We start from the raw sequence: 14,203 nt of genomic DNA, 5'->3' as shown, positions 1-14,203 counted from the left end.
GTGGCTGATGGCTCATTGAGGGCTTACACCAGTCTATAAAGAAGTGGACTGACACCTATTCATGTTTTACTGAGTTGTTAGTAAGAGTTTTGTCTTTGTTACCTACCTGAACAAGAACATCCCATTGCATTTTGTGATCTTGGTTTGAGACCTTGACTAGTCCTGGGAGGCTTTGACCAGCAACCAGAAAGCGCTTTAGAAATAAAATGCCCCAAAGTACACTGTCAATCTTTTGTGGGATGTAGTTCTAAGAAGATCAATCTATAGACTATTACTATGCAGCTCCACTACAGGCTTCATGAGCCATGAACCGAACAGTGTATTTAGGTTAAACTCATTTCTCCTTTGCAAAGAGTTACCTGAATTATTTATATAGATCTGGATAACAGAAAGGTTGCAATAGAGTGACCTGTGTTGTGAGATCTTGATTGTTTTATTCCTAATGTAAAGCCTCCTGTGGTACTGCAACTGGTGCCTTGCAGACTGTGCGAGGCAGGAGATGTGAGAGTGGTCAGCATGGAGCTCAAGCTTCTGCTTTGCCGCAGGAGGGCAACTGCCTGCACACTCTTACGATCCACCCTGCTGCTGAATCGTAGGTTTTTTTTCAAAAGATAACCCTTGGATTATATGCAAGAAAATGTGGTTTTGTCTTCCTGTGGTGTTGTGAGAGTGGGTTCAGTGTGAGGCTCGTAGATGATGTGGTAGTGGAGGCCATGGGAAGCCCTGAACAGGGTGGGCATAGGAGAGCATGGTGAAACCCAGCCAGAACAAGAGCTGCAGCTGGCATGAAATTAGAAGTGAGCTTGCCGATTCTTTGGAAGACTGTAGGGTGATTTAATAAAAGCCAAACAAGATCTCGTCACAGATTCTCATCTGAACAGTGGTTTGAGCATTCTCGTATGTTTGCCTCACAAGTGAATAAATGAGAAAAGCTCGGTACATAGGAGCCCAGTCTGAGGATGCGCGTAAGGTCTGATGTCTGGACATGCAACTGCTTCAGCTGTGAGACAGATCCATGTCCCCAGCACAGGCACGCTGAGGGCTGAGCATACGGATGTGGCCAGGGGCAGAGGGAAAAGCTGTGCCTTTTCTTCGATAGTGTGGAGTGGCCCTTGGAGCCACTCTGGTGGGACAAATTCCAGATGGTGAGGGCGGGAGGGGAGGGCAAGGAGCGGCAGATGAATAAACGACCGTGGTTTTGCTGGCCTTGGAGTTCTCTGTTTTCTAGGGCAGAGCTGCCTGTGCCAGCCTGTCATAGCTGCATTGCCGAGCTGTCTTGCTTTATAATGTTTATATTTATTTCCCTTATTCTTCCAGTATTTTTTTGAATACTTTAATGTCCACCTCTTTCCATTGCTCTTCTTCCCTCTGATATCCCATTCTAATCATAACTGTGCCAATCACAAAAGATCCTGAACAGAAGAATTAATGCTTTTACAGGAGGTTCCTTTTTTAGTCTTTTTTAAAGGCATCTCTTTTCTTTAAAATGAAAGATGAAGCATTTTCTTTTATCCTTAAACTTTACTGTCACATTTTATTAAGTCAAAATGATAGTTACAGTCAGAGGAAAGCGGGATATGAATTCCTGGTACAGCCATTTTTAAAGTGTGCTTTGTTTTAAAGCCCTGAAGATTGATTGAAGGTATTTTTCTTTTAGACGTGGAGCTTTAGTCAAAGGGGGCCTGATCTGAGTTACCCTCTGTAAATCAGGATTAGTTCCTGTGAAATCAATGGAGTTACAGTGATACAATACAGGGTGAGCTGGAAAAGACTCATGCCCCAAGAATGAATAAGGGAGGGACTGTGGGTGATCCCCTGAATGCTTGTGCTTGTGTGAGGGGGTGAAGCCACGAGGCAAAGCAGAATTATATGCTGTCCTTATCAGGCTGCCATGAAATGGCCTGGGTGAGAAACAGGCATGGGGCAGTGGGTTTGTGCTCACATGGGACATGGGTGCTGTGGCTGCAGATCTCAGCTTTGGGGGTACACTGAGTGTGCAAACCTCTTGCATCACCCAGAAGGAGCAGCTCTCTGCCCACCCCCTGCTGCCGCTGCTATGGTCAGGGAGGCCCATGAGCTAAGCAAGCCTGATTTAAGAGACAAGAGGATGGTGGCAGAAGTGGTGCTCTACAAAATACCTGTCTCTGGAGCATATTTCACTGGATCCAATGGAGCCTGAATTTGTTGACCTTTTTTTTGGCAGAGGGCCAGAGGGATTCACTGTGCAGACTAAGAGAGGGGAGAGAGAAGTCCCATCACTGGGCCTTGGGACTGTGCAGAGTAACAAAGGGCAGGCTTTACGGTGGAAAGGACAGAAAATATTGGACAGATAAAGTTGTTGGAATTTTTATCCCTTTTTATTTTTTTAACATACCTGCACTGGGGGCTGGGTGTGTTGTGTGTGTGCAGAATAGCTAAGGTGGTAAAGATACATCAAGATGAGCAAATAAATAATTGAAATTGTGTTCTGTCTGAGATTCGAGTTTAACCAGGGATTTGAGCTCTTGTCTCTCATCTGCACTGAAACCTTAACATCTGATTTCTTGAGCTCTAAGCCATTTTGAGCAGAGAGTCTAATAAGAACAGCTCTTTTTATAGCATTTAACTGTATCAAAACGGCTTAAAGCTAGGGCAAGTTCCAGCAATGCAAAACTGCCATTCTGGGCTGTGCTTAGGGCATGCAGTATTTTAACAGTGTGGATGAGAACTGGTCCTAAGCACTGGTCATACTCCAGCCATCACAGTGAAAATCTGAAGCTTGGGCAAAATTGAAGGCTTGAGTTTGGCCGTCTCCAGTAGAATTAAAACATCTATGCTTCATAACTACCTTCTGGACTCTTCCAGGCAGTTACTAGTTTGCTCTTGACATACAATTGACCTGCTCTTGCACATGGCACTGCTTCATATTCAGAGTATGTTTTTATCAGAAATAAAGTTGCAGCAGCTGGGAATAGCAATTACTGAGTTAGTCTCTCTTAAAATATTGAGGAAAAAAAATGAGCAAGACAGCCTGGGAAGGGGCAGGTTGAAGGAGTAACCTTGTGCAATGCTATCTACTGTCTGAATATTGTTCAGCTGGTGCTCTAGGGCTCTGGCTTCTGTGGCCCTTGATCAATCTGGCATTTAACCATTGACTCTGACTTCAGTAGACACCGGTTCAGGGTTGCATATGATGGTGATTTTGTTCAGCTTCCCAGCACATGAGAACTCCATGCATTTGATGGATTCAATTGGATGTAGGAGATGATAGAGGACATAGGGAAGGATACAAGTTTTTTATGATGTTTCTTTCTCATCTTTGTTTGGTTATATATTACTTTCCACTTCACATCAAGTTTGAAACCATTATTTTCATGCACACTTTGGATTTCCCTATGACAATAAGGAAAAAAGATGGAACTTTACCCCAAATTCTGGTTACAGCTTTCTAAGGAACACTGAAGTCTCTTGGACTGTGGTAAAATCTCCCAGGGAAAGTGGCAGAAATCCAGCTACTTGGCACGCTTTACAACTAGTCCAGACAAAACACTAGTAAATGTACTCTGCTTTTGCACAGAATAGGCTGTGGGATATTATGAAGCTTTCCTGTATGCAACTTTTTACCATTTCATGACCCTGATGAGTGTGAAAGTTGAATTTACTCATCTGCTGATTGTAGACCACATACAGCGTTAGAGGAGCATGGGACTCTACTGTGTGTCTTTGAAGATTTTTTTTCACCTAGTTTGAGATCATTGTTTGGATGATTAGTACATGAAAATGGCCGTATTGGCTGAGACTACGTGTCTGTCTAGTTTATTACCTTATTTCTAGAATTGGCCAGTAATGGCTGCACTGGAAGGAGATTTCCAGGACTGTCTCTTCCAGCTTCCACCAAGGATATCTGAACAGTGAAGTCCCTTTGCCTCTTGTGCATTTCCCACAACAATCTTATCCTAGCTAAGGAAAGTTTGGCTTGTCTCCTCTGGAACTTGAAGTGGATCCGAGAGCTATACAAAATGTATCTCCCTGGGGTTCCCATCTCTGTTCTGTGTTTCACTTCTGGATCTGTACTGAATAGAATGATCATTTAAACCAATGGCTGAAAATATAATCTGATACTTCATCATCAATAATTTTCATTACAGCGTGACTTGCATAACATCTCCATCATCTGAGATGCCACAGTGCTGCTTGCACTTAATGACTAAATGCTGTGCTAGCCTTAACTTTGAATGATTTTACATCTCTTACTTCTGCCTGTCCCATTTTTTAATTTAACGTGGTATTTTCTGTGTTTAGAAAAAACCTTCCGTAGTGAAGCACTGTAGAACCTCCTTTGGAGAACAAGAAGGGTGTTTCATACATCCCTGTGTAAAATCTGCATGTATATGGGGCTGGAAAAAATATGAAATATTGTAGTCTCTCACTCACGCTAGCTGGGAAACCAACTGCAAAGAGCTACTCCAAATCCTGAATGCCAGCGCTTTTTTCAGCCAGTGGTATGCTGAGGTGACATATAATGGAAGCGCTGGCAACTCATCTTAATGCCAGTGTTTAAAATCACAGAGAAATACAGATAGGAATAAAACATAGGATCCACCTTTCAAATCAGCTGTCTCCCACTGCTGCTGCAAGCAGTCCCTTATTGCTCCTGTGGTGCCCAAAGACCTTTACAAACTTCTTCCAGCTCCTTGATGTCACAATATTGTCTGCTATATTGGAGTTCGCTCCACGCTGAGAGCCTGTCGTTGTGTATCAGTGCCTCATGTTACCAGCCACCAGCCTGGCCACTTCAGCTCACTGAAAGTGTTTTGGAGACTCTGAACAAAAGTAGAGAGGCATTGGGCACTGCAGGTGTTGGCTGTTAGATTACCTTTATGAATCACTACACCAGCAGGAACTGAAAGTCTTGTTATGTGTGAATTTAATCAGAATCAGCTTTATCATTAGATAAGGTTTAAGCGTAGGAGACTATTTGTTTGAAAACATGTTTTCAATAACTGAACGAAGTTACATAGGAAAGTACAATATGCACATCAGTAAGATTACATCTGGCAATGCAGATTTTCTTAAGCTGCAGCAGCACCTTGGGGAGTTTGTGGCATGGACTAACTAATCCTCCATCCCCTGCCCCAGTCCTGGTAGGCCCCGGGGAGTTTTTAGAGCTATCTCTTTTCTGCTGTTGTTGTTAAAAATGCTCACGTAGAAAAGGCACGACTTTCTCCTCTCCTAGCCTGAGAGTGAGTGCTCCTCCTCTTTAGCTGTGCCTCAGCTGTTGCGACTAGGAGCTATAGCATCCCATGATAATGCAGGCAATTCACTCACTTCTCACCATTTCCCCCATTAAGCTCTTTTAATTTTTATGTTACTTCAGCTAGTGCTTTTCTAGCAACACCTTTAAATTGGCTTTTCTTGTTTTAAGACATATAAAACAGCAGTGGTAAAATGTATAAATCTCCTATTAGAACAGTATTAATTGCATATGTGTTTTTGTGATGACTGATGTTGGCCTTCCCTTTGTGGTCTCTTGAATGTAGCATGACATTTAAACACAGACTTGTCATGAAACTGAGGAGTGAGATGTCCACACTGGGGGACATATTTACACCTGGAGTACTTGAGATTTCATGTTGTTAGTGCTGGCTGTTGCACACTAGCTGCTGTATAAGGACATACACCCCAAAGGTACACAGAGATATATATTTAGGAAGCTGTGCACTTCCCTTCTCTTTCAAGTTGGAAGCCCAAATACAGTTGTAAATTGAGTCTTTTTTTTTTTTTGGTCTTTTTTTTTGTCTTTTTTTTTTTAGATACTGTTTGTGGAATATTATCTTGTGTACTTAGCACAAGTGAGGCTGGGATGAAAGGGGAACCTCCACGCTTCTCTGTCTATGTTACAGACTCTGGATAAGCCTTCATCTTTCTGAAAGTGGAATTATTTGTATTTCAGGTATTCTCCCTGGGCCTACCTTGGAAGCTAGATCTCCAGACGCCCTTCAGTCATGGTTGTTTCAAGATTAAAGGCCATTTCCCTGTTATTGCCAAGCCTTTTTCTTCTTGCTTTTCATCTCTCATCATCACAGAATGTACCTGAATACTCTGAAGCTGAACATCAGCAATGTGTCAGGAAAGAACACCCCACAATTGCTTTTGAAGGTAAGAGCTTCTATTCCTGTTTCATGGTCCAGCAGGATGGTCCATTTTGAAGTCCTTCCTGGTGTTGTTATGGATAATGGTTTAGTCTGTGCTCTTTTCCTTACACCTGTGATCCACAAGCCAGTCCAAGTGACCTGATGAATCATATTCCTTTTGAGGGAATTCCCTCAGTGTTTTAACTCTGAGGTGTCACAGCAATCACTTAATTCAGACAGTTTTGGGACTACTGGTCTAAGAATCTCCATTTTCAGTTCTGCTACCGGCTCCCTGTAATCGTGTGCCACACTGAAAATGTCTTTCAGTTTCCTCTTCTCTAACTGAATTCAGTAATGCTAATATACTTCACCTGGCTGACTGGATCTAGACACTTACTAAGTGAAAAGTGATAGAGAATTTGGACATACTTGAATGCAAGAGAAGTACATTGTTTTAAAATTTCAGGGAGTGGCTGCCTTTTCATTTGTTGATTTTTTTTTTTTTTGGTTTGGTTTGGTTTTGTTATGTATTTATCACCTTTGCTAGTATTTTTTCTGTCTTTCATCTGGGCATTTAACTTGACAAGGTCTTAAGAATGTGAAAGAGGGCCTTTGTGTTGCAATGAGCAACCCTTTGATTGTTCTTTTGCAGCATGGAATTTCTCTTGTTCTTATCCCAATTGGATTTTCTGTGAGTGTATGGTTACTACTAAGCTGCTGTCTGGTCAGTCTGCCCACTTACCCACATGACAGATCATTATATTGGTACCACCATTATTTCTGAATTCACCCCAGACTAGTGTGTTAAGCTCAGTGTGCCAGCATCGTCAGCTGCTGAATCTCCTTGCTAAAAATGGTTTCCTCCTAAATGTTGAAATATCGATTTTGGTTCCCATTTAAGGCTTTGCAATGCATCTCCAGTTACATTCTTCACTAAAGGCAATTAAGTACCTTGCAATGTGTCTCTAGTTAGGTTCTTTGCTAAAGGCAATTTAGTTGTGGTTTTCTGACCTTTGAGATAGAGTTTCCAGGAAGAAAGTAGTCAAAAGCTTCCTTGCTGACCTTTCAGGGTTCTTCTAGAGAGCTTTACTCTTCTTCACAGAGAAGGAAACTCTTGTCTCTTAATTTGGAAAGTGTAAGAGATTTCTTGTCTGTTTTCCATTATCCGTGTTTTAAAGGTTTAAGTGGATTAAAGTAAATTAGCAAAATCTTTAAGTGTACATGATATGGCACTGGCTCTAACCTTGCTCCAGTGGAATGAGTAAATAAACCTTGATTTTAATTGCTAAATAAGTCTAACCATCTGTTTAACTGGGGAGGGGTGAAAGGAGAAACCCTTGTGGTTAAAAATGTGGTGGAACTCAGCTGGATATTTAAATAGATAATATAATAATGAGGATGTTACAGGTACAGCAAAGAGAAAAAGCGTGCACTCTTTCTATTAACCAGGAGCACCAAACTTTGAGTTTACAAAGGATGTGTTTGCAGGATCCAGCACCCTGATATAAAACATTCTGCAGAGAATATTAGAGCCCTGATTCCTGATGTTGAGGAATTGGTGGGTATTTTTTGGCACTCAGTATGAGTGCTTCTCTGCAGAAGTGATGGCTATGTAAACACACTCATAATCTGCCAGTTTGCTTTGTTTTAATCAGGCATGAATTTTTCACAGAAAAAAGTAATCTCTCCTCCCCTTTTACTGTTCTTGTTCCTTCCATCTCTTTAATGATGGAGGGCAAAAACTGGTGAGTTCATTAGAACTTGACAATTATACAAAAGAAATAAAGATTGAAATTACAGACACATCATCTCTTAAACCCAAGTTAAATTCAGATTTATTGTTTTTTCTCAGCACCTGTTTCCTCTTGATTGTTCATGATGCAGTTTAATCTTGTATTTTTTTTCTGGAAAGCTCAGCTGGAAAATACACAGGAATAAAATTAAAGGCACCTAAAAACTCATGGGTTTTCTGTGGGTCTCCAAATGCACCGTCCTATGGATCACAACCTGCTCTACAATGGGAATGCCAAGCCAACGACTGAAAGGTTGATCCACAGCAGCTCTGCTGCTGCTTCTGCTGCCAGGGGAGAGGATTATGTTACACCAGCAATTTTCAGTGGATGGGTGGTAATAATAAGTAAGGCCCCAGACCATTCAGTCATACAGGATGCATTAATTTACTGCCAGAATGAATAGGTTAACAAAACAGTTTATGTTACAAAGGGCTTGAATAGCTACTTTTTCACAACCTTGCTAGCCAGGCTCCCTATTGCAAGACAAATGAGATGCCGCAACTTGTTTTGTGTTCTCCAGTCTTCAGTTCCCACCTTGCTTGGGCTCAGCCTCTCTTTTTATTGTACTTTTCCTCCAGATTACAATATTCTTAACATCCAGTTGGCTGGATAATATCCTTGTCATGGAAGAATCCAAGTAAAACTCTTTTCTGTCTACTTTTTAACCGACTTTCTGAGAAATTTTTATTTTCTATGTCTTATCTCTTGCTTATTGTATCTCATCCACACTAGTCGACCATCTGTTTGAACTGATATCTCATTGTTTTGCTATGGGAGGAGTAAGAGAGAATACAGCATGACCTGCTCATTTAAGCAGAAAGGAGTTTATGTATGCAAAATGCTTTTACTTTAGCTGTGTTTGGACCTGAAGAAATGCCTTTTCTTTACAGAGTCCATTCCCAAAACCACCGGCCATTAATTGTGACTAGAGAAATGGTCTAAACAAATTGAGGAACATAAATTCTGGTCCTAAATATGCTTATTTTATACACTAAAGTTTGAACTGCGAGGAGAGATGTGTGCTGAAAAGGGCTGTGAGCTGAACAATTTGTCCTGGAAGACTACATAGAGATTGTGAGGGACAGGTTAGGAATTTGTGCTGTGAGCACCGTTCTGTGTGTTTGCACAATACCAAACTAACATAATGATGCCCCAGTTTCCCTAGGGGCTATAAATGATGCTCATTGTACAGTTCACCAACAGTAACAATGTACTCAGTTTGGGCTTTTCATAACTAGATTGTTGTACTCTGTGCTTATAGGAAATCCAGTTAAAGTTTGATTTTCCTAGTTAGATCAATAAGAAAATGATCTTTTACTTCCCAGGAGGCTGTTTCTGGTGTCTTATGACCTGTTTGGCTGTGAGTGGGTAGCTACACTAAAGGTCTTGCATGCTTGTTTGTTTTTCAAAGAGCTGAGAAATTAGTGAAACAAGTCAAGTATATCCTTAGTGCATCCTTTTTTCTTTATACATGCATGTACATATACATCCAAGTCCCATTTCACTAACCAGTATGTCATCCCAGCACAGCTCTGCTGTGGACCACTCTGGTAAGCCAAACAGCAGAGAAATTGTTTCTAATTATTGTCAGTCACGCACATTTTCCTTGTCTTTTTCATATAAATCTTACAACCATAGATTGATCCCTACATTTGCAACTGGGCTGTGCCCTTGCCATACTGTCCTGGTTCTTAGCAGTATACTTCATTGTTATACAGCTGTTTCTTGAATGTAAAGCACCTTTTCTATTCATTAAAGACATTTGGAGCTCCTTTGTACCATGCCCCTTGGGAAAGCCAGAAACATCTTCAGCCATAGCAATACTGTGTAAGATTTGTTATTTCGAGAGCCAGAGCCATGATTGACATGCATATATGTTTGTGATGGGTGCAGTGTGCTTGGTTTCAGCTTGTTTACCAAGGAAGTGCTTAAAAGTTCGCAAACTCATCTGTGTTATATGAATCACTTGGATGTTCATGACTGAATGGGAAATGAGTTGTAGACAGGTTCCCACTTGCAGTTTATACCATTATTTATTTCTCATTAGTTTTATCAATTAAATCGCTATGCTCAGGAAAAAGTATGATAGACTTCCCAGGTTTTCCTGTGTTCTGCCTCCCAAGGCTTTCACCCCTGAGTCATGGCAGTTAGAGTATGGAAGAGCATATGTCCTGGCTTTAATACATATCTTCATCCATGAAAACACCTCAGCTGATCCCATACTGAAGTACAGGAGAGAGGTGGACTTGGTTAAATAGCTTGTATCCCAGATTGTCTCAGGGCTGCAGATCTCAGCTTTGCAGACTGTATCATCATGGCTGGTGTGAGTTCTCAGTGTGCGGCATTTGACCCCATGTCTAATCCTCAATCTCTCCTAGATGCAGACAAGCTGCTTTGTCTGTTGCTTCAGGTTTTCAAAATGAATGAGTTTGGGAGTGTTTAAATCTGGGTTTTTTACTTCAGACTGTCTGTAATTATTACCTCCTACCAGATGAATGTGATTCAGGTTGCATGAATGTAGCATGCTATATATTTTCTCAATATTTTCTTTCTTTAAACAACATTTTATTGAAATGTGGCCAGCTTCAAACACTGAAATCTGTGGGGAGCAGTTAAGTGTTCACTTGTATTGAAAGCAAAAGCTGTTTTAACTTTGTAGGCTGAAGGGAAATAGCATATGATTTATTTCTTTTGAACGTTCTTGACATTTTACCAAACACCCCCACTATTGTTGAATTGGTCACTAATACACTATTCCCTTTACTGTTTATTGGTGGAAAAAAAGCACATTAGCATCCATCAACTCCAAAGGCCAGCTAGGAAAGCCCCTTAGGAAGTTCTGATAAAGATTTACACTTTTCTTCAGCAAGTGAGATTTTGACAATCATATGAGAGGCATATCTGGCTAAACATCAAAGGGAAGGCAAAATACATTACAGGGGAATTGTCTTTTAGCTCATTGCCTTACTGCCCTTGAATCTCCATACAGGGAGTCCAGACGTTAACTGATGATGGAGTGTTGACTGGAAACTGGTGGCATCCTGTGGGTGCTACAGAATGTTTGACCTTCAGCGCATTTCAGTATAGATTTTGTCTCCGTTAAGTAGGCCTTGTGGCAATTTTATTTTTAATCTTGAAAAAATGGAACTGTGGCAAATGAAGCTGGTATTTTCTTCTTTAGAGTTGATTTAGAATTTGAAAATTATGACTGATAAAGCCATAAATATACAGTGGTTAGGGAAGTAATTTGCTCTCAGGCACAAGTTCTGAAAATTACACCCAACGGCTCTCAATATATTTTCCCTTCCATTTCCTTCCATTTTATTCCAATAATAATTATAACAATAATGATGCTAGTTCTTTGACACTTGTTCATTAATGGTGTCCAAGGCACTTCACCAATAATTGCAATGAGATCTGACTGAAAAAATTATTCAGTGTGCTGCACCTTGGGGCCTTAAGAAGAAAAAGGAAGAGTTGCCCTTCATTCACGCAGTGCTTTAGACAGAGCAAATCATGACAAGCAGGAGAGAAAAGGAAGGCTTTACAGTGAAGCTTCAGGAAGCAAAGTGATTGAGTAACTCTCACATATTAGAATGCAGGGAAGGTAAAACTTTAAAGAGGTGTAACAGCTCAAGTGAAGGAGCAACCCCTGACCATGAGTGGTGGTGATGATGAGAAGGAGGGCATCTTCAGCAGCGTGACTGAGGTAGACTCACAGTGTGGAGGAGCAGGTATTCAGAAGGCCACCAGTGTAGCGTGCTGTATAGTTTTCAGAGGTACTGGTGGTGTAACTGGGGCTAACAGCAGCATGTGCATGGTCCTTTCTTTGGCACAGTGGCTAAGTCTAGGGAACAGAGGTGCCTCTTTTGAGATCTCAGACACAGCTCAGAGAAAAGAAGCAGAGTGAAAAGCAAAGCAAAGAGCTTGCTTTCTTTTTCTGTGGTTCACTGCAAACAACTATAGGCCTTACGAAGACCTCATTCTCAATTTTAAAGTTTCCTTAGCATAGTTCCCTAACTGAGTAAGTTTGTGAGCCAGTGGTATGGCAGACCTCATTTATTTAGCATATCTGCTTCTGATGAGTGTCAATAGATCATATTCTCCTAAAACCTTCCATTCAAGGATGTCATTATACTTTGATAAAGTTCACTTTTGTACTAGCAATTTCATAAGAAATATTCTTGTTTAATCATGCGGGGATCACCCTGGAAAGCCACAAACTGCCTCAACTTGGTCAAACACTTAATATGTACTTACCTTGAAGTTGGCGGGATTGTGTACTTGAAACCAAGTGAATGCTTATGTGCTGAGCTAGGTCATAGTCAAAGTGCACAGCACTGAATCCTCAAGTCTGTAAATGGAAAAACCCTAGCATATCATTTTTTTTCTAGAGAGTTTTGCTACCATAGGTCCAACTGGCCAAGTTGTTCCTCAAACATGGCTTAATCAAGCAGCTGAGAAATCCAGCATGTTCCTTGGCTTAGTGTAGGATTAGTTGTATGAAAGTCTGTGATCTGCAATACACAGTAGACTAGGTTAGAGGATTTTATGATAATTTCTAGCTTTTGGAGGTGCAGGTAAAATCCTGAAGAAACTCTTGTGCTTTGGCTTAAAAAGCTCTGACTTCATAGATCATCCATACTTTCCTTTTTGTAACATTGGGTGATCCTTAGAATGTATTTTAATGGAAGTGCTTGAGCTGCAAAATGCAGATTTGTATTTATACATGGGGATTGCTCTGTTTTACAGCACATTAATAAAAGAGGTGGAGGTCACTGGTGAAATGTGGTCTCTGATAATCCTTTACTATTATTAGCCAGCTTCCAATTTAAAAACACTGATCCTTATGAGAACAGGTTAATTTTAAAAATCTTTCAGGATTTTACAGTTTCTGCTCTGATTCATTGGTGTAACTGAGTCGTGGTGGAACCTTTGTCCACAGAAGGCAGGAGTCCTCATAAGCCTGGCTAGCTAAGAAGTACAAACTCTGCATTTGGCTTGGCATCTCCAGTTCAGTCTCTAGTGAGCCAGCAAAGAGGGTCAACTTCTGTTTCAGATGTTCATCAAAACTGGACACATCTGCTTCTGTGGCAGGTCTGACTACCTGCAGGTGAAATTCAAGGAGGGTTTAGCCATACTTTCTATGCCCTCTCCTATGTTCTCACTAGTAAAAACAGTTGTCCTGAATCTTGCACTGTCTCTGCTGGCACAAGTGGATGATGTAGACGTGTAACTGTAAGGATAGTGAAAAAATTATGCCTCCAGATGTGGAGGAGGCAGATTGAATGATGGTTGAATGATGACAAAGGAGTATTTTTTCCATCAGACTGCAGTGGCTGTAGGAGCCAGGATGCAGCTTGCTTTCCTGTCTGAAAAGAGGGATTATACTGATCAGAATGTCATAGGAAGCCGCAAGTGATGCGTGAGCACTCACTTTATCTTTCTCACAGAGGGAGATTGCGTGACAGCTGCAGGGCTTGTCTTAGTAAACAATGGATCACAATACTTAAACACTGCATCATCCTTAAGAAAACAAGAAATCTCTGGGTTTGCTAACAGTGGGGCTGTGTGTAGCACCAGTTAGCTGAGTTTCACAAGGTGGTGGTGGGGCACAGGACTGCATGACACCGTGCAGTGCTGTGTGGGATAGCAGGCAAGGTTTTCAAGAAGGGTTGTTGAGGAGGGGAGGCAGTGTTATGGTAGTGTTTGGCCCAGCTGGTAGCCTGCTGAGGAAAGCCAAATCCATTCTTTCCATGAAGACCTGTGCTGTGACACAACTTTGGTCCTGTCAATCTCAGGCATGGCAAATGGACATGTTTATGACTTATGGACATACTCCTGTATCTGACAGTCTTGCAGCACTGTGATATCTCCTCTTGCTCAGCCATTGCCAGTGGGGAACTACCATGCTGTATGTTGAGTCATCATCTGCGGAGGTAATTGAAAGAAATGTAGTTGTGGCACTTAGGGACATGGTTTAGTGGTGGACTTGGCAGTGTTAGGTTTATGGTTGGACTCAGTGATCTTAAGGGCTTTTCCAGCCTAAATGACTGTGTGATTCTGTGTTAGCTGGAATCTGAGGTCTCGCGGGCGTCTGAGCACTAGGAGCCATGCTGAAGAGGGAAGAGCCTCCCTCACGTTAAATGACTTCTTTCCCAATTCCCCAGCCTGAGGCCTTCTGGCTCTCCCCTGGGGCAGGTCTTGATTGAGCTTCTGCTGGCCCTTCACCATGTGCAAATATGAACCCAAGTAAAACAGAGAATGGGCCAAGACTGACCTCTTTGATGGGGCAGA

At 41.5% G+C, this 14,203-nt stretch overlaps 1 protein-coding gene across 5 annotated transcripts in view; it reads left to right on the top strand.

Moving 5' to 3' along the window:
* SEMA5B (semaphorin 5B) overlaps positions 1–14,203 on the top strand; it is a 281,838-nt gene that overhangs the window by 134,121 nt on the left and 133,514 nt on the right. For all 5 annotated transcript variants that reach the window (XM_056349625.1, XM_056349623.1, XM_056349624.1 and 2 more), the window contains one exon: positions 5,933–6,138. In XM_056349625.1, coding sequence (XP_056205600.1) covers positions 5,985–6,138 — 154 coding nt within the window. In that variant the 5' untranslated portion in view covers positions 5,933–5,984. The remainder of the gene's footprint in view (positions 1–5,932; positions 6,139–14,203) is intronic.

The sequence above is a fragment of the Falco biarmicus genome, chromosome 8 (genome assembly GCF_023638135.1).
Source record: "Falco biarmicus isolate bFalBia1 chromosome 8, bFalBia1.pri, whole genome shotgun sequence".
Classification (NCBI taxonomy): domain Eukaryota; kingdom Metazoa; phylum Chordata; class Aves; order Falconiformes; family Falconidae; genus Falco; species Falco biarmicus.
This window is presented reverse-complemented; position numbering and strand designations above follow the sequence as displayed.